Source organism: Phalacrocorax carbo, chromosome 4 (genome assembly GCF_963921805.1).
Source record: "Phalacrocorax carbo chromosome 4, bPhaCar2.1, whole genome shotgun sequence".
Lineage (NCBI taxonomy): Eukaryota > Metazoa > Chordata > Aves > Suliformes > Phalacrocoracidae > Phalacrocorax > Phalacrocorax carbo.
Genome location: NC_087516.1, coordinates 61,987,785 through 62,013,549, shown reverse-complemented (window position 1 = coordinate 62,013,549; position 25,765 = coordinate 61,987,785). Strand labels below are relative to the sequence as shown.

Here is a 25,765-nt window from a genome sequence, read left to right as displayed (position 1 = left end):
GAGCCTGCTCACACAGCTGGATAGTTAAGAGGCTTCTCCTCAGGGCAATAGGGTGATTCTCGCCTTTAATTTTAATTTCTGGCTAGGCTGGGGTTCAAACATGGCTGCCTTTAATGTAGAAACTCCAATTCTTGTTGCTGGACATGGAGCAACTGTGACTCTGAAGCCTTGTGTTCAGCCCTCTGTGCACTGCTGTTTTGGGGGTGAATTTGGGAGGGGACGTTGGGGATGGGAGTGGTGGTATATTACACCATGGAAAATGTTTTTCTGTCCAAACCAGCTGGGTCTTCAGCAACACTAAAAAATTAAAAGCACTTCTGTGCTAGATGTTCCCTGAAAGATGGAAAATAAGATTTTTACACTAAAATGCCAGAAAGAAAAACAGTGAGGGCGTAAAGTACTGCTTTATTTTCATCAGATGCTAGTGCTCTTGGAAAAATCAGTTGTGCTCCACCGGTCATTACCCCTCTGTGTGCTTCTCTCTGTGCTCCGGCTTCTCTCTGAAAGGTGGCTATGCAGCAAGCCTTGCATTAGCTGTAGCTCTAACTGCACCCCGCAGGCCACCGCAGTTGGCAGAGGCGACATCCTCTGGACATAGCCTTGCATCCTTTTTTTCCTTCCTCTCTTTAATCAGCTCTGCCTTTGTTTCAGGAGTATCGACATCAGGGGCTCTGGGCCCGGGGAGCACCACCGCCAGCACCACGCCACGTGTGGCCACCAGCAGCACCAGCCGCCCCACCACCACCTCGGCTTCAGGCAGGAGGAACAGGAGCACCAGCACACCATCGCCCATGGCTGACGTCCCTGATGAAATGACCACACACCTCCCAGCTGCATCCTCCCAGCTGCCGCCGGCCGGCGCGGAGAGCTGTGACCCCATGGAAGCCCGCGATATTATGTGGTCTCGGACTCGGCAGGGCCAGGTGGCGAAGCAGCCATGTCCCATGGGCTCAATAGGTGAGTTGAGGGGCAGGAAGACACAGTGAGCATCGTCCGTTTGCCCATGGGACGTTGTGAGTGTGTAACCAGGTTGCTTACGGGCCCCTGTAGCACACGTGGTTTCATCAGTGGAGCATGCTGATGCCTTCTGTCAGGTCTACATTGCCTTGGTGAGGTATGGCAAGCAGCTGGCCAGGGCCAAAGCCTCAGTATGCTGAGCACGTTGTGGCATCTTGGCAGCCCAAGCTTTGGCTGAAGGAGAGTACAAGCTAATGGCCTTGTGGGGTTGAGCTTGATGAGCTATAAGAGCCTCTGCCTCCAGAAGTTATGTATGATGCGCTGGTTTTGCCTATATTTATAGCCCCTGGGCTCGTTGACTGATGTGTTAATGGCCAATGCTTTGCATGTTTAGGTTGGGGGGCAGGGGAAATCAACAAAACTTACATTTTGAAGCTCTGTGCTGCACTGTTTGCATTTCAAAGGCTGTGGGCCAGCATTTCGGAGCACAGGTATTCCCAGATTGAACTCCTCAACCAGTGTGAGTGATTTTTCAAACTGCAGCCAGCATCCAGTGTGATCAGCAGGAAAAGCAGTGGGAAAACTAAGACAAATCTTTCAAAATGGTTTATTTTTTATTGGATTTTTCTCCTTTTCTTCTACTCTTTCCCCCAACTATTTTCTTCCAAAAGGTTGCTTTTGGAAATTTTTGGTCCAAATGAAAACATGGTCAAATGAAGAATGGATTTTGGCATATGGTTCGGTTTGCTGTATTTTAACAAATGCAGTTTTCCAAAAGTATTTATTTTTCAAGCTAGTTTTGGTGTCCAGCTCTGAGAACCTGCTTGGCAAGAAGAATCAGAAAGAGGAGGAAATTGCCTGAAAATAAGGGCTGGAGGGATCTGGGTTACAGAGGAGACTCTGTTAATTCTCCACTCCCATTTCCCTGGGGAGCCATTCACACCTGTGTACACAAATCCTGACTCTCTCTTGAATTTGAAGGGGTCAGACTGATAAAATATACGTTGAAGTATGAGGGGCATGGAGAGACATCAGTGGTGAGAATAGGTAACGAACATTTTTGCTGTCTTTCCCAGAAGCACTTGGTAAAATTAATGCAAAAACTATCATGTGGTTCCCAGAGAGGGGAAGGATAGTCTGAACCGAGGCTGTGAAAAAGGAAAGAAAAGATAAAAAAGGAAAATGAAGGCTGGCTGCAGGGAGCCCTTTTCTAAGCACAAGAGCTAAGTACTGGATGAAAATAGCTAAGGGGAAAAAAAACCCAACTTGTTGATAAGGGATGGCAATAAGCCTTTCCCATCTCTAATTTCAGTGATTCATGCGACTTGTTAAAAGCTGTGGTATATTAGCAGTGGGCCTCTTCCAACTCCCTTTGAAGGCATGAGCAAACTCTCACTGGTTTTAATCGGTAATACCATCAGACCTAGCCTGTAATTCACTCCTCTGCTGAAAAGTTCAGCTCTGCAGGGCAGAACACTTTATAGGATGCAGAGTGTTTAATCTACATGTACCAGCTTTCTTGCTTGTTAAAGATCTTTAACTGCACCATTTGAGATGCATTTCTCTTTGTCAGGAAGGGCCTGAGGTGCTTTGCTGTCTTTTGCAGCAGGGATCTGGGTGGCCCTTGCCAAACAAAACTCTCCTCTAAAGTCCCTCTCGCCATCTGGGGGTGGACAGTAAAGCCCAGCATTACGCCTTGGTGTTTGTAGCATTTAAACTTTTGTGTGTTTTCACCCAAATGGCTTAATGGTGATTCAGAGCAGTAAAATCTTTGTAAAGCAGCAAGAGAGTCAAGGCACAGGGTCTGATCCTGGGGTGCCAGCTGTGAGGCAGAGTTTGAGATCCAGCTTCGATTTCTTAGTCCCTGGCAACTTTCCAGCCTGGCCTAAGGTAGAGTGCTCTCCATAATCTCCATTTGGCAAATTGGATATAATATCCCTGCACTACCTCATGGGTCTTTTATGTTTTAGGGCCCCATAGCACTAAGATGATGGGAGACTAGGACACTGAGATGACTCAGCCCTACTGAGGTCCTGAGGACTAATAAGCTCCCAGGCTTTGCATGAGGTCGCCGTCATTGTGAAATGAACCCTGTGACATGGGGTCCTGGGGGCAGAATTCAACCAATAACACTGAACACAGTGCCTTTCCTTTTCCAGGTGTGGCAACTTTCCGGTGTCTTGCACCAGATGGGATCTGGGAGCCGCAAGGACCTGATCTCAGCAACTGCTCTTCTCCCTGGATCAACCACATCACTCAGAAGGTAAAACCCTTCCCATGTATTGACCACACCGAGTCTATACACTGACCTTCCTGAGCTTCCTGGTTGTTTTCACAACAAGGAACCCAAAGTGACCAACAGTCACACATAAAGCTTAGTAGCCAGGAATTGCAAGCAGAAAGCAAGACTGTTAAAATATAATGGAAACTAAGGCAAAGGGGGTGAGGGAAAGGCAAAGGAAAGGGACTGGAGAGTGGAATTAAACTAGAGTGAATGACAGTTCTTGTTTGTGGCAAGAAAATGAGGAAGAAAGAGGAGCTGAGTGGACATATGGAAAATACCAACTTATTGCAAAAGGAAACTTTCCCTTTCATGCATCCCCCAAGGATTTTTTTATGCTACGCAAGCACAGGATAAACCCTGCAGTTGAGAAATCTTTACGAAAGAAAGGCAGACACAATATGAAATGTTTGCATTGCACTTCTGACTTTCTGTTTTTTACTTCTGCCCAAATTGTGAAGGAACTGACAGAATAGAAAACAGTGCCGCAGTAATGCTTATCTTCTGACTCTTAAGTCCCTTGATGAATGTTTTGTAGCACTTCATCATTTATCAGTGTTAAAAGTGCATTAACATGTGACAATAGAAGTTCAAGACAAGCAGAGCTTATTTGGTAGCAATATGTTGAACGTTTTTGTTATTAATGCACAGTGGTGCTTTCAGCTGATTTCATTACAAACAGGGACCAGATGTGTGTTTACGCCACAGAGTCTGTGGGCTGAATCCTTATTATAGCAATTTGTGGGGATTTATTCGCTCCTTTCGCCAGAGCGAGCAAGTCCCGGCGTTGCGGGCTAGCTGTGCTGCTGCATGGTAGCAGCCCTGCACTCCCAGGGAGCACTGGCTTTCTGGTGAACAGGATGGGGTGACAAGTCTTTGGCTTTCTCCTCCCTGTCCCCCATCTTAACTGAGGCTCAGTAACCTGTGGATCGCTAGCACATACTCCCCTGATCATCCCTATCTTACTTTATCTGTCTTTATACACGTCCCTTCCCAAAGACGAGGGAAGATAAGATGTCAGCTAATGTGGGGCTGCTGTGACATGGCACAGCCCGCGGTCATTCTGTCCCGTGCGGGAGGGTGGGCAGCTCTCCTGCCATACGCTCAGCTAGCTGATTAATAAAGACTGCCTTTGCTGGCATGAGCAGCTGCGCAGATCTTGTTTTATGACCCACATACTTATCCTGGAGGGGTTAATATTACTTACTTTAGCCATAACCCAGGCAGCTGGGAGACCTCTTGCTGCTCAGTGAAGATGGCTAGGCCGTTAGCCATTAGCAGGGGGAAGTAATAGCCTGCACTGATGAAATCTCCATCAAGGTTAGGCTTATTTTATTTGACACCCCAGCTATCATTTGTGTAACAAATGAGCCTTATTTAATTTGTAATGCACTCTCAAAGCAGGCTAAAATTGAAGAGCCAGGTTTTCAGAAATGCCCAGCAGGTTATAATTGGGACTGGATATTTTTTTTATTGTTATTATTCTTATGGGGGAATTTAGTTATGTTCAGCTTTGGGAACATTTCACCAAGTGGTGGAAAGGCTAGGGGAATCTGCCAGATTACTCTGGATCTAAACTTTTGATGCCTGAGTGGGAATCCACTGGGATCTTGGGATATGTGGCCCAACCTCTATGGAGAGCTGCTACAAAACATCAAGACTTTCCAGCAGTGAATTCTAGGGGAAATAGGGGAAAACCCTGCCAGGGTTGCCCAGGGGCTTGTGCTGGGGTTTACATTCATTAGGATCTTTACAGAAAACACAGTTGTAAATCATGAAATAACCAATAGCTACTTGGTTTCCCTGCCCAAGCAAGAGTCTTGGAAATCATCACTGCACTTACAGATGAAGACTGATTTATCCATAAATCAGGCACTGTTTCCTTTCACCCCTGCTGTAGATGGGACACTTCCCTGCCTGAAGCTTGCAGATTTGCTCCAGCACCTCTCTAATGCTGAAAAAGGAGCCTTCCTGCTCTAAGCCAAGCCAGCTCCTCTTCTCGCTGCTGTGGAGGCAGCTAGATGAAACAGTAAACCAGCAATGCCATGAGGACATGGGGTGGTCGCACCCAGCAGCTCAGCTCTTCTGTGTCCCCAGCACTTGGGTCCTTCTTGGTCACCCATCCCATAGCATCCACAGCTGCAGCACAGCTTAGAAAATGGGTAGAAACATTTCTTTGGCAGCCAGGGTTCATACCTGCTCAGCGTGTCTTTGTCCCTATTCTGCTTTGCCTCTTCTGTCACCTGCTGGGTCCAAGCTGCTCAGGAAGAAGGGTGATGGGTCCCCTGGAGGGATTTCAGCCAAGCGAGGAAGGATGGTAGGGAAATGCTGTGCTCTCTGTGTCTCTGTAGTGAAGTAAGGATTATTACTTGCTTCTTTTCTTTCTCCTGCTGTGCTCAGACTATACATTGGGTGTTTGCCTGCTTGCATCATGGTATGAGGTTTTACAACCCTCTATTAGCTTCCATTAGAGTTATTGTACTTGATGGAAGATCAGAACAAATGTCTGCTTCAGCAATTCATTGGCCTCCTGACATTTACTTTAACTTTATTGTTGGTGCCTACCATGCCCTCGTAACGTAGCAGGAGAATAAACTTGCCAGTGCGATTGAATTATGCACTGTTACCTGGGTTATTTCTAGAGTCAAGCAGTAAAAGGAAGCAAAAAGGTCGGCTTTGGATACATTGCATTGTCCTGATCATGAGGTCATACATTCAGTCTCAGCCTGTTTGTTTTACCTCTTGCTTTCATCAGTACCGTCCTTGGCACAGTGTGTGACTTGCCTGAAAATATATTTTCCTCACCACAGCTTTCAGTTGTGGGTGCTTCCTGGGAAGAGAGGCATCATTATGCGCAGCTTCAAGCCTCTGAAAGAGAGGAGGACTTTTTTGTAACAGAATAGAAAGCATTGTGTCCTTCATGAATGCATGAAAAGCCTCAAACTATAAATCTAAAGAACATGCACCCATGTTCATACTGTCCTCGTGTACAGCCTAGATGACACAGTCACAAAAAGCAGATAAACCTCAGGGTTCAAAGTACCTTCATCAGGTCTTGTAGATCTGCTTGTGTGTGTCTGGCAGAGGGAGTGGGCTTTTGTGGAGAATGCCACCACATCGTCGTGTCCCGGCCCGAGGGTGAAGTTGCAGTCCTGATGACACCATGATGAAATCCTCCACATCCAGGTAGCTTTTGACAGTCTGTTTGCAGAGCACCGTTGTGTATTGATGGAGCAGGTGCTACGGCTGGTGGATTATTAAAGGGACATTAAATACGGTTTGAATTGTTTGAATATAGTAGTTTCAAAACCACTGTTTCAGTGTTCTCCAGCTCTACTGTACTGTATGGAGAGCAGCGACCCAATCCAGCTGTCTGTCTGTTGGTTAACCAGTGTTTGTAACTAGTTAGTTATGTCCTTAGGTATCATCTGATAAAAGAAGAAAAAAAACAAAGGTGAATGGGATGTTTGCCTTAAAAAAGAAAAAAAAAGGTTGGTAGATATGCTCTCGCTCTTTTCCATGAATGCACATATGCGTAATGAAACCTCTGTCAGGGAAAGAAAATGGCCATGCGGTGTCAAAAGTTAGCCCACAGTCCCTTTTTTAGCCTTGCTTACATGACTGCAGGCAGCTGATGGTGCCCGATGAAGGCTGTCAGATGTTTGTCCCTTTAGAAAATAGCATCAACTCCATGGCCTTTCCAGCTGACCGATCCATCTGAATGTCACTGTTTTTAAAAATCATGGTTCAGTCTTTCATACCATCTTTTTCTTTTTAATATCAGTCAGCTTCAGGCTGCACAAAAATATTTTTATGACCACCGGTGTTTTGGCACATTTGCTCCCTTCCCCGCATCTTTCTTGTTTCTTATGAATTTTCTTCCCTAAATACTTATTTTCTGCAACTACTCTCATTTTGATTCTACTGTCCTCTTCTGCAGTCGGTTCCCTCTGCAAAAAGTAGGGCTGAAATAGTGAGCGATGCTGCAGGAGGGTCGTTGTTAGTCTTTCCAGACAAAACTCCCTGCTTCTGTTCCTTGGCATATACAAAACAGGCAGGAATATATGCTTTTTACAACAACTATTACTTCACAGTCTTTTCAGTCATAAGAAGACACGACATAGTGGCACAAACTTGGAAAATATTAGCGAAGTGTTGCACAGTGTGATTTCCAGTATGCCAATGCTTATTTGTAAATCTGGCCTGAGTCCTGCCAGTATGCACAAATGGAAGAGGGGAGCAATTTTTTTGACAGAGCTGGAAAACTATGTTTTGTGTGTTGGCATTTTTGGCAGGAAACATTTTTCCTCTCCTTCAAATTAGCATTCCAAGTCTAGATTTAATCAATTTGTAAAAGACAAAAAAAAACCCAAAAACACTCACCCAAAACAACTGGAAACTCAATTTGGTTTGAACAGAATGTTTTCTTTTATCCCAGAATCCTTTTGGTTTTTTGATTTAATTTTTTCATAATCAAGATAGAAAATTTAAAAGAAATTAGTCTCAAATCAGAGAGATATGTATTATTTTTATTCCGTTTATTCTTCTTGAGCCTCCCCGTAGAAAGCTCAGTTACTTGCACATTTTTTCCCTACTTCTTGCTTGCCGCTCAGTGATAGCCTGACCCTTGAAGAACCTGCAAGGATTGTTCCTGTGCTCCTATGTGACTATGTCAGTGTTTTACTTAAAAAGTATTACATGTTTTGGAAGAAATACCTCATTAAGAGCTCGTCTTCCATGCAGCAATAGTGAAAAGGAAGATGTGGAGAGGTGCTTTATAGATGGGAAGTTAGTAATATGTTCTCTTGGGCAGCAGTGAGCTTTGCTGAGCATTACCTAGAATTAACCAAAAAAGGGTTTCAGTCATAGAATCATAGAATCGTTAAGGTTGGAAAAGACCCTTAAGATCATCGAGTCCAACCGCTAACCTATGACTGCCAAGTCCACCACTAAGCCATATCCTCAAGCACCACGTCTATCCGTCTTTTAAATACTTCCAGGGATGGAGACTCCACCACCTCCCTGGGCAGCCTGTTCCAATGCCTGACAACCCTTTCAGTGAAAAACCTTTTCCCTAATATCCAACCTAAACTTCCCCTGCTGCAGCGTGAGGCCATCTCGTCTCGTGCTATCGCTTGTTACTAGGGAGACGAGACTGACCCCCACCTCGCTACAACCCCCTTCCAGGTAGTTGTAGAGAGTTATAAGAGACCAGACATATATCTTATGCCTGGAGTATTCAGTCAGCATTTGGGACTGATAACAGAAGTTGGGTTTGACAGGACTCTGTAAGAGACACTTCAATTTCAGTGGAAAATGCTCAAAAGGATTGGGGAAATTAGCATTAACGTGTCATATGGCCATCATTGTGGATACCTCTTTGCATTATGCACACAGACAGGATGAAAAGAGTGTCTCAGCACTGTTGCAGTGACTAGTAGCTGCATTTCCTGGGTGGCAATGGACAGGTTTGGAAATGAGCACCAGTGCTAGAAGGTAGCTTCATCACCTGTCAGCCAGGCACAGATTGTCCCAAGGGACACACCTCTGTGTTTTTCGGAAACCTGGGTGTGTGAAATGAGTTTGGGTAAATACTTCTATGTCCCGTGAGTTCACAGACTTTGAGCTTTAATATGCCTTTTCTCCAGCATTTCTTCCATTGTTGCCTATTTTAGGGTGTTTATTTGGTCACCATAGAATTCCTCAGATTTACAGTTTTTAGGATTAGTCCAAGATAAAAGGAAAAGGGTTTGTTACTGGCTAGCCTGCCCCGCTTCTGCAGACCTGGAAGGGGGTTGTAGCAAGGTGGGTGTTGGTCTCTTCTCCCAGGTCACTAGCGATAGAATGAGAGGAAACGGCCTCAGGCTGCGCCAGGGGAGGTTTAGGTTGGATATTAGGAAAAATGTCTTTACTGAAAGAGTGGTCAGGCATTGGAACAGGCTGCCCAGAGAGGTGGTGGAGTCGCCATCCCTGGAGGTATTTAAAAGACGTGTAGATGTGGCACTTCAGGGCATGGTTTAGGAGACATGGCAGTGTTGGGCTGACAGTTGGACTTGATGATCCTAGAGGTCTTTTCCAACTTCAGTGATTCTGTGATTCTATGATTGTAACAGCAGCCTGTAGTTGAATGCAACAAGAGGCGTATTACGGGGAAAGAAAACTCTTGGGTTTGCCTTTGTAGCAGCTGAGCAATTTCCTCCAAGTATGCTAGTTTGCATAGGTGTGTCATCCAAAAGAAAATGTATGCATCAAATATTGGGTAGCAGGGTTTTTTTTCTAATGTATCTGTAAAAAACTCTTACATTCCTGCAGTTTTCTGCAAGGCTTCGGAAACACCATGTGTCATGATACATACTAAGCTCCAGCAATGAACTGCAGGAAAATGTTGAAACCAATTTTATTATATAAAGGGATTTGATGCAGTCATTCTTTAAAGTTGTGAGTGTCAACAGAAGAGGTCAAATTTCAACCTCTGTGCTGATGCGTGGCTTTCTTCAGCTGCTTAGAAGAGCTGGCAGCTGTAAGAATAGGATCTGGTTTCTATGGCATTAGCCTTGTGTATAACAAGGACGAAATCATTCCATTTCTGAATATATGTTATCATTGCTCTAATGGGAAGAACACCACATTATCTGCTTTATTTATCTTATCTATATCATCATATGCTTTAATTCTCTGAAGATGAGCATATGAACATCTTCAGTTAGATTTCATTAAATCAAATGGGCTGTTGCTGTCAAATTGATGGAAGTAAGTTATTCATTTATAACTCAGCTAATTGATTTACAGAGAGGTAGAAGCTCAGCCTGTAATCTTTCCCTAGAATCTCATTTTTATAATAAGCACCAGAAATTGAGGGAACAAGAGAAATATCTGTTTTCTGACTGTTGGAAGCTAAGACAATTGGAAATTTCATATGAAGAACCCAGCAGAGTTGGTCATTGAGCCCAACAGAGAAGTGGGAGCTTCATTTAAAAGTCATCCTGTGTAATTTCTCCTTATCCCTGGCATGTTCCCCATAGATATTCCATTCTGGATCGCAGAGTGGTATATAACCAAAAAAAGACCAGCAACCTGCAATAGTATTTTTGTAGTGGGCTGCTCGTAGAAAGGAAATGGGACCAGCTGCCATGTCCTCAGTCCCTGTGGCACGGAAGAGGAAAGGGGCACCAGACAGGGAAAGCAAAGCAGAGCAAGGATGGCGGAAAAGCCACAGGAGGAAAGAGAGTTTTCCAGATAATTACACAGTGAATTTTGCTGCAGGTGATTTGTGAGTTTTATAACTCAACTAGACAATAAAAGTCTTTTAATAGAAGATTCAGCCTAACAGCCTACTTGTTTTTCCCTTCCAGTGGGCCTCTGCTTGAAGCCTTAAGCCTTTTGCTCCTGAGTTAGTATGCTTTTATTTGCTGAGAATCACTAGCCTCATCACAGAGGTAGTGGCTACTGTGGTAAGGAGCACATCTCCTGTGTGCAAATGCTAAGTGGTAAATTAGCACATGGTTATTAAATCTACATGATGGGAATTGTGAACTTTTTTCTCTTGTTCATCTGGGTTATGTATCTATTTTTGTTCTTTTTACACGGAACAGTTTTGCACAAGGCTTGTAACAGAAATAATCTCTTTGTTATCAAATAATCTTCTGGCATCAGAAACTGCTCTTTCTTGACATGAGAGGCTATTTACATGGTTTGCTTCTTTTTTCAAGTAGCATAGATAAGGCAATGGGACAAGCTAACCAAAGCCCTCCCTAGCATGGGCATCCCATGGAAAGCAATGCCATCTTTTGTTGCCTCTGCTGCCGTGCAAAGAAGCAGCTGCCCCTCAGTTCCAGAAGCACCCTATCAGAAGATCAGAAATTGTTGTGTTGAAGCCAGCATGGTGACCGTATGTTGTGGTTTGGCCCCAGTGGTAACTCAGCCCCACACAGCCACTCACTGCCGGAAGAGAATCAGAAGGGTAAAAGTGAGAAAACTCATGGGTTGAGATAAAGGCAGTTTAATAATTAAAATAAAAACATTAATAATAGCAACAACAATAATAATGTAATGAAAAGAAGAATAACGAGAGAGGTGAAAAGGGTGGAGAGGGGGAGTAAACAACCAAAACAAACAAGTGCTGCAAGTGCTCACCACCCGCTGACTGACGTCGCCAGTCCCTGAGCCGCGGTCACTCGCCACCGGCCAACTCCCCCACTTAATATGCTGGTCATGGCATCATATGATATGGAATATCCCTTTGGTCAGTTTGGGTCAGCTGACTTGGCTGTGCCCCCTCCCTTCCCAGCTTCTTGTGCACCTGACAGTACATAGAAAGCTGGAAAGGTCCTGACTAGTATAGGTGCTACTTAGGGACACTTAGCCGCTACTTAACACACTAAAACATCAACGTGCAATCGGCAACATACCAGCTACAGTGAAGAAAATTAACTCTATCCCAGCCAAAACCAGCACACCATAGCTGGAAAAACCTCTTGCACTTAAACCATATTCAAACACTCTACATGACCAATCCATGAAGACCCTTGCCATAGTTTTTCTTCTTGGGAACTGATTCTCCTCTTCTTTTCTCCTCCTCTTCTTCTCTCTTCTTCTTCATCTTCTGGTAAGCAGTTGACTTGCTTAACACTGTGGGGCTGGAAAGGACTGGAGTAACATCATACTAACAGCTAGGGGCGACCTTTTCCTCTGTTTTCTCAATTGCAGATGAAGTCGGGGGAGATGGCTGCCAACATTGCGCGGGAGCTTGCGGAGCACACAAAAAACCACTTGTACGCTGGTGATATCACGTACTCTGTGTCCGCCATGGTCCAGCTGGTGAACTTGCTTGACGTGCAGCTCCGAAACCTGACTCCAGGCGGGAAGGACAGTGCTGCACGCAGCTTAAATAAGGTAAAAACAAAGGGGCTCGGGAATGGGTAGGAGGGTGAAGAAGGGTTTGGCTCTCCCTGGAGAGCTATTATAAATGTCTTTCTGAATGACTGCCATTTTAGGGCAGTGATTCTTTTGTAGTAGACAAGAGTACCTGGCAGTTTTTCGTTTACAGTGTATTTTATTCTGCTGAGAAACGAAACAGTTGTAAATGCCAAGTGTACTATTGGTGCTGGGAAATGTATACCCTTAGATGTGTAGATATATTAACTCCAGGTACTTCATTGTAGTCTCAGCTCTCATGGCTCAGTATGAGAATAACTCAAGTGATGCCACGGCAATTATTTTGGACATGTGCCAGTGTGAATGAGACCAGAATTTTGTCCGGCATTTCCAGTGTTGAATCTGTCTGTGAAATGCTATGTAATGTGATCCAGAAAATCTGAACCTTTAAAGCACCAAGAGACAGAGAGAGTCTGGACTTTGAATTTTTCATCTTGTAACATTACACGATGCTGGTGTGAAGGTCAAATTAACACTTTTATGCATCAATATAAACAAATAAAAGCAGACAGAAACATTTATTTACACTGGAGATGCATTTACCAAAGGCACATAAGATACCATCATATTTACACTTAAGGTCTTCAGGATACTTTAGTATTAGAGGGCCTTTTTAGTGATGACCTGTGACTTAGCCCAGAAGCATCTTACTGCATGATGATGGTGTGGTATCTGTGCCCCCTGTTTGAGAAGCATTGTTAGTCCTTTTGTCATTTCCAGAACTAAGTGGATTTGCTACATACTAAAGGTTCTAGAAGTTGCCAGCCATGGGAGGAAATAGGGGCTATGGAGTCCATAAGAATATAATTAAAGTTGAGGGTTTCCTTGGTCCAAGACCCTCTTCATTGCTGAATCTCATGTAAACACATGGGATAGGACTTATATAGGATTCAGACAGTGAATTGTGCGGGCCTGGTCACCAGAACAAAGAGCAGCTGAACCCTGTGGCTATGTGCACGTGGTTGTATTGGCCACCCAGTTAAAATAAGACACAGAAATTTATTCTCAGCTGTGTAGCTGCCTCTGGCATTCCTGGCACCCATGTAAGTGAGAACAGAACTTGGTCCAAGGTTATATGGGGAATAAAAGATCCCAGCTAGGCCTGAAATTTTTTGTGTGTCTTCTGAAGAGAAATACTTTTCAGAGAAGTAACATTGTCTGTTTTCTTGTAAGTTTTAGACCTAATGCTGTTTTAAATGCAAAGGGCTTCTGGATTGTTTAAGATTACAGCTGCATGGGAATTGATGTCCTGCATCTCATGTGCTTTGCATGTGCTGTGAATTGGGTTATACTGATGCTTTTAATTAGTGCTTCCAGCTATTTTATAACAGTGTAGGTAATAATTGTATTAACTGTTACATCAGCATAACATTATTTGTTATAATCATACCATGATCCTTTGTTTGAAATGATGATGATGTCTGACAATATCAGGTAAAACCAGTGATTAATGTCACCTACTAACGGGTTTCATGGTTGTAGTCTGCTTGCTTTTCTGAATATGCCCTAGCTGCACACAACATTTTGACATTTCAGCTTTGCAAGCACATATTTTTCATCTTTTTATATCCCACCTTCTGATATTTGTTTCAATTACCTGAAATGGGGTTGTATCGCAAGGGCAGGTATGAGTTACCGAGGGGAGGGTAAGACTGGGCGAGGCAGAGATCCTCAGCTCAGCTGTCACTCCTGGGGTCCTCCTTGCAGGTTCCCCACCCCCACCGCCATCAGCTTTGCACAAGCAGCTCATACAAATCAATTGCACTCCACATTAAAATTCTGGACCACGTGGAGTCCTGCAAAACAGCGTTGCGAGTCAGTGATCCAAATGACAGGCTCGGTAATTTACTTGCTCTCATTCCCCACTTAATTCTTTAGAAGAGCAACTGCTCTGTGTTCATTTAAGAATGCATGAATTCAACTTGGAAGTAGTATTGGGCAAACAAAAGGCAGCAGAGTTACTGCTCCATTTTCCCCTTCACTGATCAAGAGTATTTGCAAAAAAAAAGGAAAAAAGTAATTTGCAAAGAGTTTTGCTTAGTGCTGTTTAGTCAGAAAAAAGAAATAATGTAAGCACTAGCCATTGAATATTCTTTTAATCATTAAAGGAAATGTGCTGGGCATCTGAAAGTAATCACCTGGGCTGTTTTGTACTGGGTTTTTTCTGTGGGTTGTTTTTTGTTTTGTTTTTTTTTTTGTGTGTGTTTTTTGGTTATTTTTTTAACAAGCTGATGTACAATGGATTGAAATATACTGGCATAATCAGAATTTTTAAAAGCCATCATCTTTCAGGAGCCACTTTCCTGTCACTAAAAGCTTTATGCTTTCCACTGAATCAGGCTTAATTAAGGTAATAATTGTTCTATTGCAGTGTGGCAAGACCCCCGAGTGGATAGCTCTGTGATTTTCAGCAAGGCTTTCTTTGATCTCCATTTGTTTCTGTAAAGTCTTTATACTGACCAAGTTTACCCAGAGGAAGATTTCTACTGTTACAAATTGATGACTTAGAAATTGAAATTAGTCATTGCATGATACCTAGGTTTATTTTGTTTATTTCAGAGCCTCAAAACTCTTGGGGACAAATTTGGCTCTCAGCTGTACTAATGGTATTGCACTGCTGAGTTGAGAGCACAAGTTACCCCAAATCTCTGTTGATGTGCAATTCTCAACCCTGGCACTTCAGCAAGAACAAACCCAGCCAAGCCAGTGGCTCTCAGCAGCCTGATTTTGCAAGGTTTGGTTGCACCAATGCAGAGCTTACCAATTCTAGCTCACTGCTGCAGACTGCCTGCAAAGTCCTGGGGAGATAGATAAGTGCCTGTTTGAATTTCGTGACACACAGGGTACCGTTATCAGGTGGCAAGACGCTTGCAAGTACATATCAAGGTACAGCCCTAAACGTGGCTCCTACAGAAAAGGTGGGATACTTTGTGGAAATGCTATTTAGCATATAAAGCATTTAGGCCTAGGAATTACAAAGGAAAGTACAACTCGGTGTGAGAGGACTCGAAAATGCACTCCTGGAGAAGCAGTTTAATCCAAAGGGGGGAGAATGGCCTCAGCTGGAAATATTACATCTGATTCCCATTTCATTGTTATATCCTCTTCAGTGGCCCTTTACTCTACCAGGACACCTGGGCAATGCTCCCTCCTTTAGTGCAATGTGTTATCACACTCGACATGTGCCTGAGCTGGCTTTAAGCAAGCTGACATAGGTGAAGCTGGAGCACTGTAGGTTTTACCTCGAGCCAGAGACCTGAGCAGGCGTATCAGGATGGGTCTGTACAGGTCCATCCTGTATCAGGATACAGTCCCGCATGCATCTTGCTCCCTGGAACTGGTTCTGCTTATCCAAAGCTTGGTTTATACCTCACTGTGCCATCAGCACTGTTTGACTGCAGATCCCACACCCCTCTTATGTAAACAACCGTCAGCCCCATTCTTTCCAGCCTTGTTTGGTGCGGAAATATCATGTGCGATCTCCAAGCTGTAAGCAAAACATCATCTCTTGAGCATCTCTACTTGACTTCAGTGACTCCTACCATCTAACAGCTGCTCTTGCAAAGTTGCTGGTCTGTGCTTTACTTCATGGAAAAAGGACTAACCTGTATTTCTGGAGCCAGTCCTTCCAGCCTTCCACTGCTGCCTAACTTGCATGCTTCCTTTCGTTTGGTTGGTTTTCAGGAGCTGTTTAAGAGAGAAATCAGGTTTTTTTCATGGGCGTTTTCTTCAATTTTTTTTCCCTTGTTCTGTCACTAACTTGTTTTTTCTATTCCGTCTTTAATCTGCTGTCTTTATGGACTCAGCTTCAGAAAAGGGAGCGCTCTTGCAGGGCCTATGTCCAGGTATTTCTTGTGTTTTTAATACACTTGTCCAGTTGTTTGACTGAATGACTGTGAAGTGGGTCTTGTCTCTGTGAATAATCGGATTATTGCCATCTTTGTGGCAGCAAGTTCTAAGGTTAAGGTTACAGGATAATAATCTCATTCTTTACCTCCCCCCACCTGCCCAGTTGCTCTCAGACTTCACAAAAGTTTGGGGCAAAATCTCTGAACCAGAAAGTGGGAAAAACCACAGGGGAGATCTGAGAAGACTCATCCAGCTATCAGAAGAAGCAGGACAGTATGGATGAGTGCAAGAATGCAAAACTCCTGCTCACAAAGGTGTCTCCAAACCAGCTGGGTTTCACTTGCGGCATGTCACTCATGTAAATGCTGCCTGCATTTCCTTAGTTTTCTTTCTTCCCCTCTTATGCTTGCAAATTTAGGAACAATTTGAAACGGTAACAATCGGCATGAGGGAGGAGGTAGGATCATAATGAAAGGCAAAGTATCCTTGCAGAGGGAGGTAGGAAGAAGGAGGGTGCTGCAAACTAAATATAGGATTAGGAATAGAAAGTCCCACAAAGTTTACCCAGCTGTGGCCCGAATTTTGTAGGATTACATTGTGTTTTACGTGAACACAGTCAAGCCCTAGTGTTTTGGAAAGACCCGCTAGTAGGCTTTTCAAGAATGAGGCCTCAGGCTATGTTATTTATCCTGTCACCTTGCCTTATAGCATTTGCTCCAACTACTTTTATATAAACCTGTATACTATGGGTGAGTTAATGCTGCTTTAAGAAATGTGAACGTTCTACCTTCTAATTTCTCTCTTGTGCTTATGAACATTGATGTTGTATTTATGGGTGGTTGATCATTATTTATATGTGTATGTATGACATGCAGAGCTGTAAAAATTAACCCCATGTTTCAGGAGGGGGCTGCCTATACCTGAATTTTCCTGCAAAATTAAACTTCCTACAGTTGGTATTGACTTTATTTTGTGAGCACAAATTTCATTTAGCGTGTGGGATTAGATGGTTTAGATTTCTAGGACATTAAAAATAAAACAGTACCCCTCTGTGCTGGTAGGCTGTCTGTCTTCCCTTTAGATATGGTCATGAGAGAAAGTCACCTTTTCCCTTCTATATACATTAATGGATAAAGATGAGTTATGGAGTTACATGTCTCTTGTCTGGAGTGAATTCTCTTAAGTTCCCAGAGAAAGTAACTAGCTTTTGAAGGAATTTAAGAAAGTTTACAGTGCAACGCTCGCTCCCAAGCTAGCTATCTTGTCTGCTGGAAACGTAGTGGAGCTTGTTTGACCATGGACCACACAATTCTGTCGGGGACCTTGGGTGCTACCTAGCCTATAGTTGTCCTTTCCACAGGCTACATGGGCGTACTCTACAGAGATGATGCATGCTCCTGGTCTTTGTGTCTTCTTTCAAACAGCAGTGAATAGCGAGTTTAATATACTCTACAGAAAGCCTGGCATTGGTAGAATAAAGCCCGAATATTCTGCACAAACTTCATTTTACCCTTAATTTCAAGGACTTCTTCCCTTTCACTTGGGAAGGCTACTTGTGTGTTTAAACATTAATCATGCGCCTACCTCTTTAGTAGAGAAAAACCAATGAAAGCTCATTGCCTGAGCTGTTTAGTATAACTATGGACAAAGCTGGTAAATATGTTGAAGAGGACAGTCCTGTAATGGAGGGCTGGAAGAATAAATTAGATGACCTAACTGAACCTCTCCAGCTCTGCTTTGTTTTGTAAAGAGGTAAAGTAATGTATCTGGACATATTTTCATGCAGTATGTTTCCATTTGGAAAATCATGTAGCTAAAGTCATCAAAAATCTTGTGAGGGAGAGTTTGTCTGTAATAGCAATTAAAAGTGACTGCAGATATTCCTGTTACAGGCCACTTATCCTTTACCAGGCAGCAAAATGTCTGGGCTGGCTAAGTCAATTTAGCAGACATTTTTCAACAAATCTTAAACATTGAAATCCTGGACTTTGTGAATTCAGTGGGAGATGGGAAGTCACTGGGAAATATGCCGCTGACGGCAGAGAAATAGAGTTTTCAGCCTTGGTGACATGATCCCCTTGTGCCGATCCCATTATTGTGAAAGGCATCCATGGCTGAATTTGGCTCACAGGGCTGGAAGTGTACCTTCAGTCCTGTGCTCCCTAGACAAAGGAAAGTACGGTACCAAGTTTATGTGAGAGATGTTCAGCAATTTTAAATGTCAAAAGTGCAATTGGTAAAATGTGGATTTTGGGGAGAAGGAGAGTGACCTGAGATCATAATTGCTAAAATCAGTCTGTCTTCTTTGGGCTGACAAATCTAAGTAAACATGACATCTCCCCTGTAGCGTTTTGGGTGTAAAGTCCTCTTGATCCCAAATAAATGAATATAAATAAATATGTAAAACACATCTGGAAATTTTGAGAGTTATTCAAATGTGAGACTGGGAATGCTGCATCAGATTATCATCTCATCTGTCTGGGTAAATTAAAACATATTGATTTAATTTGTGCTGTGTCACAATATTTGTTGAGTTAAAAGCTCAGGGATTTTATTTACTGGAGTTAGAGGTTACAAATGCTGCTGTTAAATGATCATTTTTGTCTCAAAAACCCAAGAAGAACCAACACGACAGGTGATGTGATAAATGCATATTAATATATTGATCTGGCAATTGCTGGGATTTTTTTTTCAATCATGGTGATATTTAAGAAACTGAGACATGGGCTTTAACTCATGATACTGAGAGTCAACTTAGGCTGAGCTGACCAAGGTGGATACCCAAGATGGATGAAGTGACTAGCCTTGGAAAGGTGCTAAGGAGCGCTTGGACCTGATCCATGGCTTTTTGGAAAGCAGAGTTCTACATCTCTCATGGCCATCTTTCTGCAGTGCAGTGTTCTCTATTTTGGGAAAGGGATGGAAAAGTCATTGTGTGGGAGAATGAGTCACAATGGGTGACGCATTTGATGAGCATAGCTTCGTTTGGTGACTGATGCATGACGTAAGCCAATATGAATTTTCCATAGTTTTTTTCAGAATTGATACTTGTTCAGTTTCCAAAGGCTTTTCTCCTTAAACTGAAGCACTGGAATTGTAGAAAACTCAAAACGTTTGTCTTGTGGGTTGTGAAACTGGGTTTGGTGTTACAGTTTTTTATCATGCCCTTCAGCAAGTGGCATGTTCTCACTGTTTCTCAGCTTCCCAACTTAAAATGCCATGGGTACAATTCCCCTGGCCTCTGGGAATGGAAGTGGGGTAGTAAAGAAAAAAATTTTAAAAAGGCTGAGTGCTCAGTTACTGCAGTAAGTGAGGCCATATTAACACGGAAAACTTAAACATAGGGAAAAAAATTAGAGAATTTTGCTTTAAGATTTAGTAGATGGAAACACAAGCTTTAATAAAGGCTCAGACCATGCCTGGGCATGTAAAGTCTTTTTACCACATGTGTGCACCTGACTGCAAAATCTGAGCTCACCTCCTTGCTTCACTTGGATTTATGGGCTGGAGCTCTGGGGCATCATGAGGCCGATGCCTTTCCCTGTAGTGACAGCCAACAGCCTCTTCCCAAGTGAAACTGTGTGCTGTGTTTGAGATGGAGATCCCGGAACACAGAAACTTCACAGTGTTCCATTCTTTTTGTTCTTTTTATTTTTTAAAGCCAGTCTCATTGGCTTCAAAGCTGGAGGCTGATGAATACGATAGCCTGAGTGGCAGCTTTGTGGGAAGGGTGGAAGGAAGCAGCAGAGCATTGCTTTTGCAACGTTTTCCTGGTCTGGTGGTGTTTGCTGCTCTGGTCCCTGCTATCCTGCAGGCTCTCCTGTAAATCAGCTTGCCCTGTTTTGTAATTCTGGGCTTGTCTGTACAGCAAATGGCAAAGATTAGGGAGGTGCCACCTGCTCCGTGAAGATCACAAGAGCTTCTGTGTGCATGTGTCATTGGAAGTGCTGATGAAGGTGGTGCTGAGCTGCTGGCGAGTTCCAGGTATCACACAGTGGTGGCCGGTTGCAGTCAGAGTTGTCCTCCTGATTTTCCTGGAAGTTTTCTGAATGCTTTATGTTTGTAACATGGGCTGTTTGAATTGCTGTACTAAGCAAAAAAATGAAAGGCTTTCCTCAGAGGATTCAAGGCATTAAGTTTAAAGTTGAGTAGAAGAGACTTTTTTTTTCTTAGCTAACCTAGTAGCTCTCAGCAGATAAAAGGTGCATCTGGGACTTAGCCAGTACTATTTAAAGTGGATTAATTCTGTTTGTCCCACTTCTCTCTTGCTTGCATGGCTGGTCCCAACTTCCGTGAAGACTAAACGAAAGAAAGTTGTAGCTCTGAGAGGGAGCGTAAATTGAATTATGCTGCGTTACCTTGTGTTCTTGTTGTGCCTGTGACAAGAAAGACTCTAACCCCCATTTATATAGAAAGGGGTAAATTAATGAGGATTTTCAAGTTCCTTGTTTGGTCACTTAATTGGCTGTATGACAAAGCGCTCTGCAGTGCATGTCAAACAACTTTCAGAGTCCTCTAATGATTTGCGCATTGCTTGACTCCTGATGCTATTCTGTGCGGTGTGTCAGGCGAGGTATCATTGTTAAAGTGGCTGGAATAAATTGGCTAGCAGTGTGCATACAATGTCATATATTAACTATAGCTACAGGGAGTAATTTTAGCAGCTCTTTCAAGAGATCGAGATGTTTGCCTATCAGCGTCAAAGTGCCCCAAACTTTCATTTAATATAATTAAAAGGACATCTGAAAGAAGTGTGACTCACAGCGGGGTTCTGCAGTTTGGTAGCCCTTTGTTAAAACTCTGTGAACTTAATATACTTCACAGCTTGAGAAACCTGCACTTGATTTGTGTCAGCAAGAGTGAAACTAGAAATCCCCACCCTGCATGTTTCTGCCGCGGTGAGCCCGTTGTTAGGGGAGAGGAGGATCAAAGCAGCAGCTTTGGGTTTGTCACTGGACTGCGAAATTCTTTGCATAAATTTTAAAAAGGAAGGTGACCACATATTCCTCTACGTACAACTGAGCTACACCTATGATTATGTGCCCACAAGCAGCATAGCAAAACTGAGGAAAAAATCTAGCATCTCCTGCATCGCTATGTGCTCATTCTCTACTTTAGGCTGACTCAGCCCTGAAATCTGGTGGCACTGGTAAAAAATCTCAATATAGATTGCTGTAGAGGTCAGTGATTATGTCCCTTTGATTTGGACCGTTGGAGGAAAGAATGAGTCTGACATACTCCCTAGGAGTTCCCTTGAAGGCTATGGATATTCTGTCCAAGAGGCATTTCTTGTTTGCAAGCCATTTTCCTTTCTTGCTACAGCTTTGTTCACTTCCCCAGTGTAATTACTCTAGCAGTTGCTTGTATAGTCTCAAATCCCAAACAGTAGGGAAGCAAATACAGGTGATTCATAAATGCAGTTCTCGGCTTATTCTTCAGGGAAGATCTCATTAGATGAAGTAGATCATATGTTATTTCCTTCATCCCAATCAATTTCTTTTATTTCAGTCCTACAGGTGCCTTCTGACCTTAAAATATTCTTCTTCATATACTAAGCAAAGCAAAACCATAACCTGTAATTTGTAACCTTCTTTTATTTCTCAGATCTCCTAATTTTTTGTGTGCTTCCGTTAGGAGATTATTGGTAGTTCAAGGCCAGGATTGCAAACCTTGCATGCCTAGTGCAAGACCATTAGTGCCATAGTTAAGCATTTTGTAGATGGCCTCATTTTAAGGAAGGTCAGTGCCTTTCTTCTCACTGCAGTAAGTTCTCAGTGCTGCTGAAATTCACAGAATCACAGAATGGCAGGGGTTGGAAGGGGCCTCTGGAGACCGTCTTATCCAACCCCCCTGCTTGAGCAGGGGCACCCAGAGCAGGGGGCACAGGAACGCATCCAGGTGGGGTTTGAATGTCTCCAGGGAAGGGGACTTCAGGCCATTTCTGAGTTAGTACAGTTTCTATAGACACAGCATAAACATTTGCTGTAGAGTTGAAGAGAGAAGGTTGCATGCTCCTTCTTGAGAGCATTCGCTCTCAATCTGTGGAACAATTTTAGAAATTCCTCTGCAATGTCAGGGGAAGATCTCCTCTTGCCTTTGCTGTGAGTACTAGGTTTTGGCTTAGGTCACCAAAACTGATACCATCAGTTGCCAATCACCACTCTGGTACTAGATGTAAACTAGTGTTTTTGGCTTAGTTTTGAAGGCAGAAGTGGAGATTAGCCATAGATAGTCTAATGATTTATTTATTTTTAAGCATTCATTGCAGTTCAGCTACTTTCAATCTAAATATGTGTTTGTCCATTTCATTGAATGTTATAATTGTTTTGTGATGACCTTTTTGCTTTGTAAAAAGCCTTAGACAGTGGCTGGGCTTCCCAGTAAGAAATTGTCTGCAGTGTGCTTATTTATGCTTTAGCCAGAGATAAATTTTAATTTGGAATTAAAAGAATAAATGACAAGGAAAAAAACCATCCAGGGATGAAGGTACTTGTCAGACAGATTTGAAGACACTTTTCAGCTAAGAAGATTTAACACCATCATTTAGCCAAAATGACATTTTCTTTGCTTAGGAAGCTGAAGAAATGACCTGAAGTCCCACAGAGTGGATGACTGTTCAGTTTGATTAGTGACCCCTGTGTAGTGGGATCGGGGCGCTGTTCATTTGCCTCTCTAAAAAGAGAGGTCATTTCCTGGGCTAGTCCCTTTCAACAGAGTAACCTTGACAGAATCGGCTCCGCGCCTGCTCAGGTCTATGCTTTCATGCTGGTCCTCTTCTCCAAAGGGCCCATTGTGGCTCCATCAGGTTCTTTCAGTGTTAATAGGAGTTTCTCTTGTACTGGTGCTTTTTCTGGCCAGAGGCAAGAATCACACAACTTCCAGCAGAACTTGCCATCAATGGCATTGATTGTGCCTTTAACTCAATTAGTTTGGAGGCTTGCAAATATTGATAGCTTAAGAAAACGTTTTGTTTTAGCACTGGGTGTTTCATATGAATACAGAGCAAAACCAGCTGTTCTTGAGCAAAGAAGCAGTTGAGCTTTTTTAAAGTACCACCACCTTCCAGTAGGAAAAAGGGAAAAAGAAAGAAACATGACGTTGTGACCATTGACCCATATCCACATTTCAGTGCATCTGCTTCCTGATGGGTTTTTCATTTTCACTGTGCACTGTGCACCTGAAAGGGTTTGTGTGCTTTTTTTTCTCTGCTGATTTGCCATAAAACCTCAAACTGCTATTAAAAGGTGGGCTACTAATGTTTTTGCATGCTTCAAATAAAGATGATGATGCACTTGTTTTGGAGCAGTACCTGGAGACCAGGCTGTAAGCATGGCCTGAGGGTGTGCCTGTGTGATTGCACCCTTACAGTCTTAGCACTGCTGTTCTCAGAAATGGTGAGAAAACCTTTTTCAATGAGGCTGTGCAAGCAAACACCTTTGGTACAGGGGTAGCTGTACAAGCACTGCTTGTTTCATGCACCAGCCATGATTTTAGTCTACTGATGCAAAGCTGGTGTAGCTCCTTCTGTCCCAATTTTTGAAAGTGCAATGCATGAAATATTCCTGTAAGATCAAGGAAGACAAGTGTTAGCAGTGTGAGACAGGGCTTTAGAAGTTATAAAATGCACATATTTTAATTAGAGATGTTATTGCAAAAGTGGTGTTATAATGCCCTGTGCCACTGTCCTCATTCTTCCAAAGCTGCTATAGGAGGTAAGACCTTGATGTGGGTTCCATGCAAAATAATGTATACATTGTGTTCAGTGTTCTCTTAAGGAGGTGCTTCTTTGTAAAGAAGGGCAAACTGCATATTTGAAAATTACTCAGCTGAAGATTTCAGCCAATATTCCCTGTAGGGCCTGCTGGTAGTCACTTGCCATGAAGCAGTATTTTCTCTAGTCATAAGTTTGTTTGGGGTTTTTGTTCTTCCATCAGCTGCTCGGCGAGAGGCCAAAAAGAACAATAAAGGTTTGGAGAGGTCCTAACTCTAGGAGAGCTGCTGGTTTTCGAAGGTTAGGGTTGCTGTGTTTAAGCACCATAGCACAATGCAGTCTGGTCCCAAATTTGGTAATGAGTTGAGTACGTCTAACATCTCTTAGTGATTTCCAGTGTTAACTCCCAATTAAAGACAGATTTTATATTACAGAGTCTGTTTGTCAAAAAGCAGTGCCGTGGATGTTGGTATGGTGGTACCACTGGATATATATACTCCCCTTCTAGGTTTAAGCTGTGTGTCACATAACCAGATATTCTCACCAGACATTTCTAGGGGGGGAGAAGATAAAAATAGATGAACAAGCAAAATTCAGTTTTACGGAACAAAGTAGCTGTCACAAATGAAGTCAATGGGATATGTACGACTGGCCTTTTAGTAATGTATAATTACTGTAAGACTCCTAATTAGTTGCTTTTGACAAGACATTTTTTTAATACCAATTTGTAAGTGTCTGAGAAATAAGGTTTACATTTTTTTCTGTTTGGTAACCTCAGGAGAAGATCAAGAAACCATGAGCATATGCCCTTATTTGGGGAAAAAAATCTCTCTCTGCAATTTATTAACATTTATTTACATTGAATGTACACTCTGTGGTGCTATATAACCACATAATGAAAGGGATCACCATAATGGGATTTGTCTTCTATTTGGCATCTTGTTGCTCTTCTCTCGATGTCCAGTTGTAGCCACTGCTGGAGATATGAAAGGTCCACTGAGTCTAATATTCTCTGATCCAGGATGATTGCTCTTTATGGGCTTGTATTTAGGCAGTTTGGCTTTGCATGTATATGTACCCTGACATTACAGGCAGCATACAGCTACACCTACATATCTCGGCATAGACAGGCAGATGGAAACTCTTTTTCTTGGCTCCCTTCTGCCGTGCCCTTCTTCCCTTGTTTGATCTTAGGCTACAAACAAGCAAGCTATGCCTTGTGAAAGCCTCCCCTTTATGTCATTTGAGTTACTTTTGTCCTTCTCCCTGGACATATGTGTCCTTCTGCTTGTCTATTCATTAAGTCCCAGCAACCATGGCATTGGTTTGGTGCCATGTTGTGGGTGATGTTGCTGTATGTTTTGGCTTCAAACTCCACATTTTCATTTTGCATGAGGCTCACAAGAGTGCTTTGGAAATTGTTCACCCTGTTGAGCTGCATTTAGAAGAGGGATCAGGCAAGGGAAGGGAAGAGAAGAGAAGAAAACCACAGCAGAGGAAGTCCTTTAGCTTGGGAAGCAAGGACAAGAGTCTTCAGTGAGGTGGACATGCAGCATCCTTTAATAGATGTTGGGTTCTTCAGGGATGGGATTAATCTCACATGACTTTGGGCACCTAAATGGGGATAATATTTGCTGTAGTTCCTTCTACTTTCAGTGAAGAGAGAAACTGGAGGGCATCTGGGCTCCCAACTTGGATGCATGTTAAATTCTTGAAGTTAAGTTCTTGGAAGAACTTTCCTAGCTCCCTTTGAAAGTCCACACCTTTATCAGGATCACCAAGGATCAGGGTCACCTATCATGCCATCATCAGGATCACCTATATTGCCATCAGCTCGCAAGCACACCTATCTCATGCCTTCTTCATTTCAAAGGTCCTCCGTCAAGGCTAACCCTCCTTCCACTGGTCACTGAGAGGCTTTTCTGTTGAGCTGGGCTTTGCTGCTTCTCCTATGCTGCAGCTTCATTAGACCACAAAGTCACTGGAACAGGTGCCAAACCCACCTAAACCATGACGGCTCAGTTTAAATGCAA

General features: G+C 43.0%; 1 protein-coding gene across 8 annotated transcripts in view; it reads left to right on the top strand.

The window, feature by feature from the left end:
* ADGRL3 (adhesion G protein-coupled receptor L3) overlaps positions 1 to 25,765 on the top strand; it is a 517,783-nt gene that overhangs the window by 407,349 nt on the left and 84,669 nt on the right. For 7 of the 8 annotated variants that reach the window (XM_064450191.1, XM_064450192.1, XM_064450188.1 and 4 more), the window contains 4 exons: positions 652 to 957; positions 3,117 to 3,220; positions 11,945 to 12,130; positions 15,979 to 16,017. In XM_064450191.1, coding sequence (XP_064306261.1) covers positions 652 to 957; positions 3,117 to 3,220; positions 11,945 to 12,130; positions 15,979 to 16,017 — 635 coding nt within the window. The remainder of the gene's footprint in view (positions 1 to 651; positions 958 to 3,116; positions 3,221 to 11,944; positions 12,131 to 15,978; positions 16,018 to 25,765) is intronic. The other variant, XM_064450189.1, reaches the window with a different exon arrangement.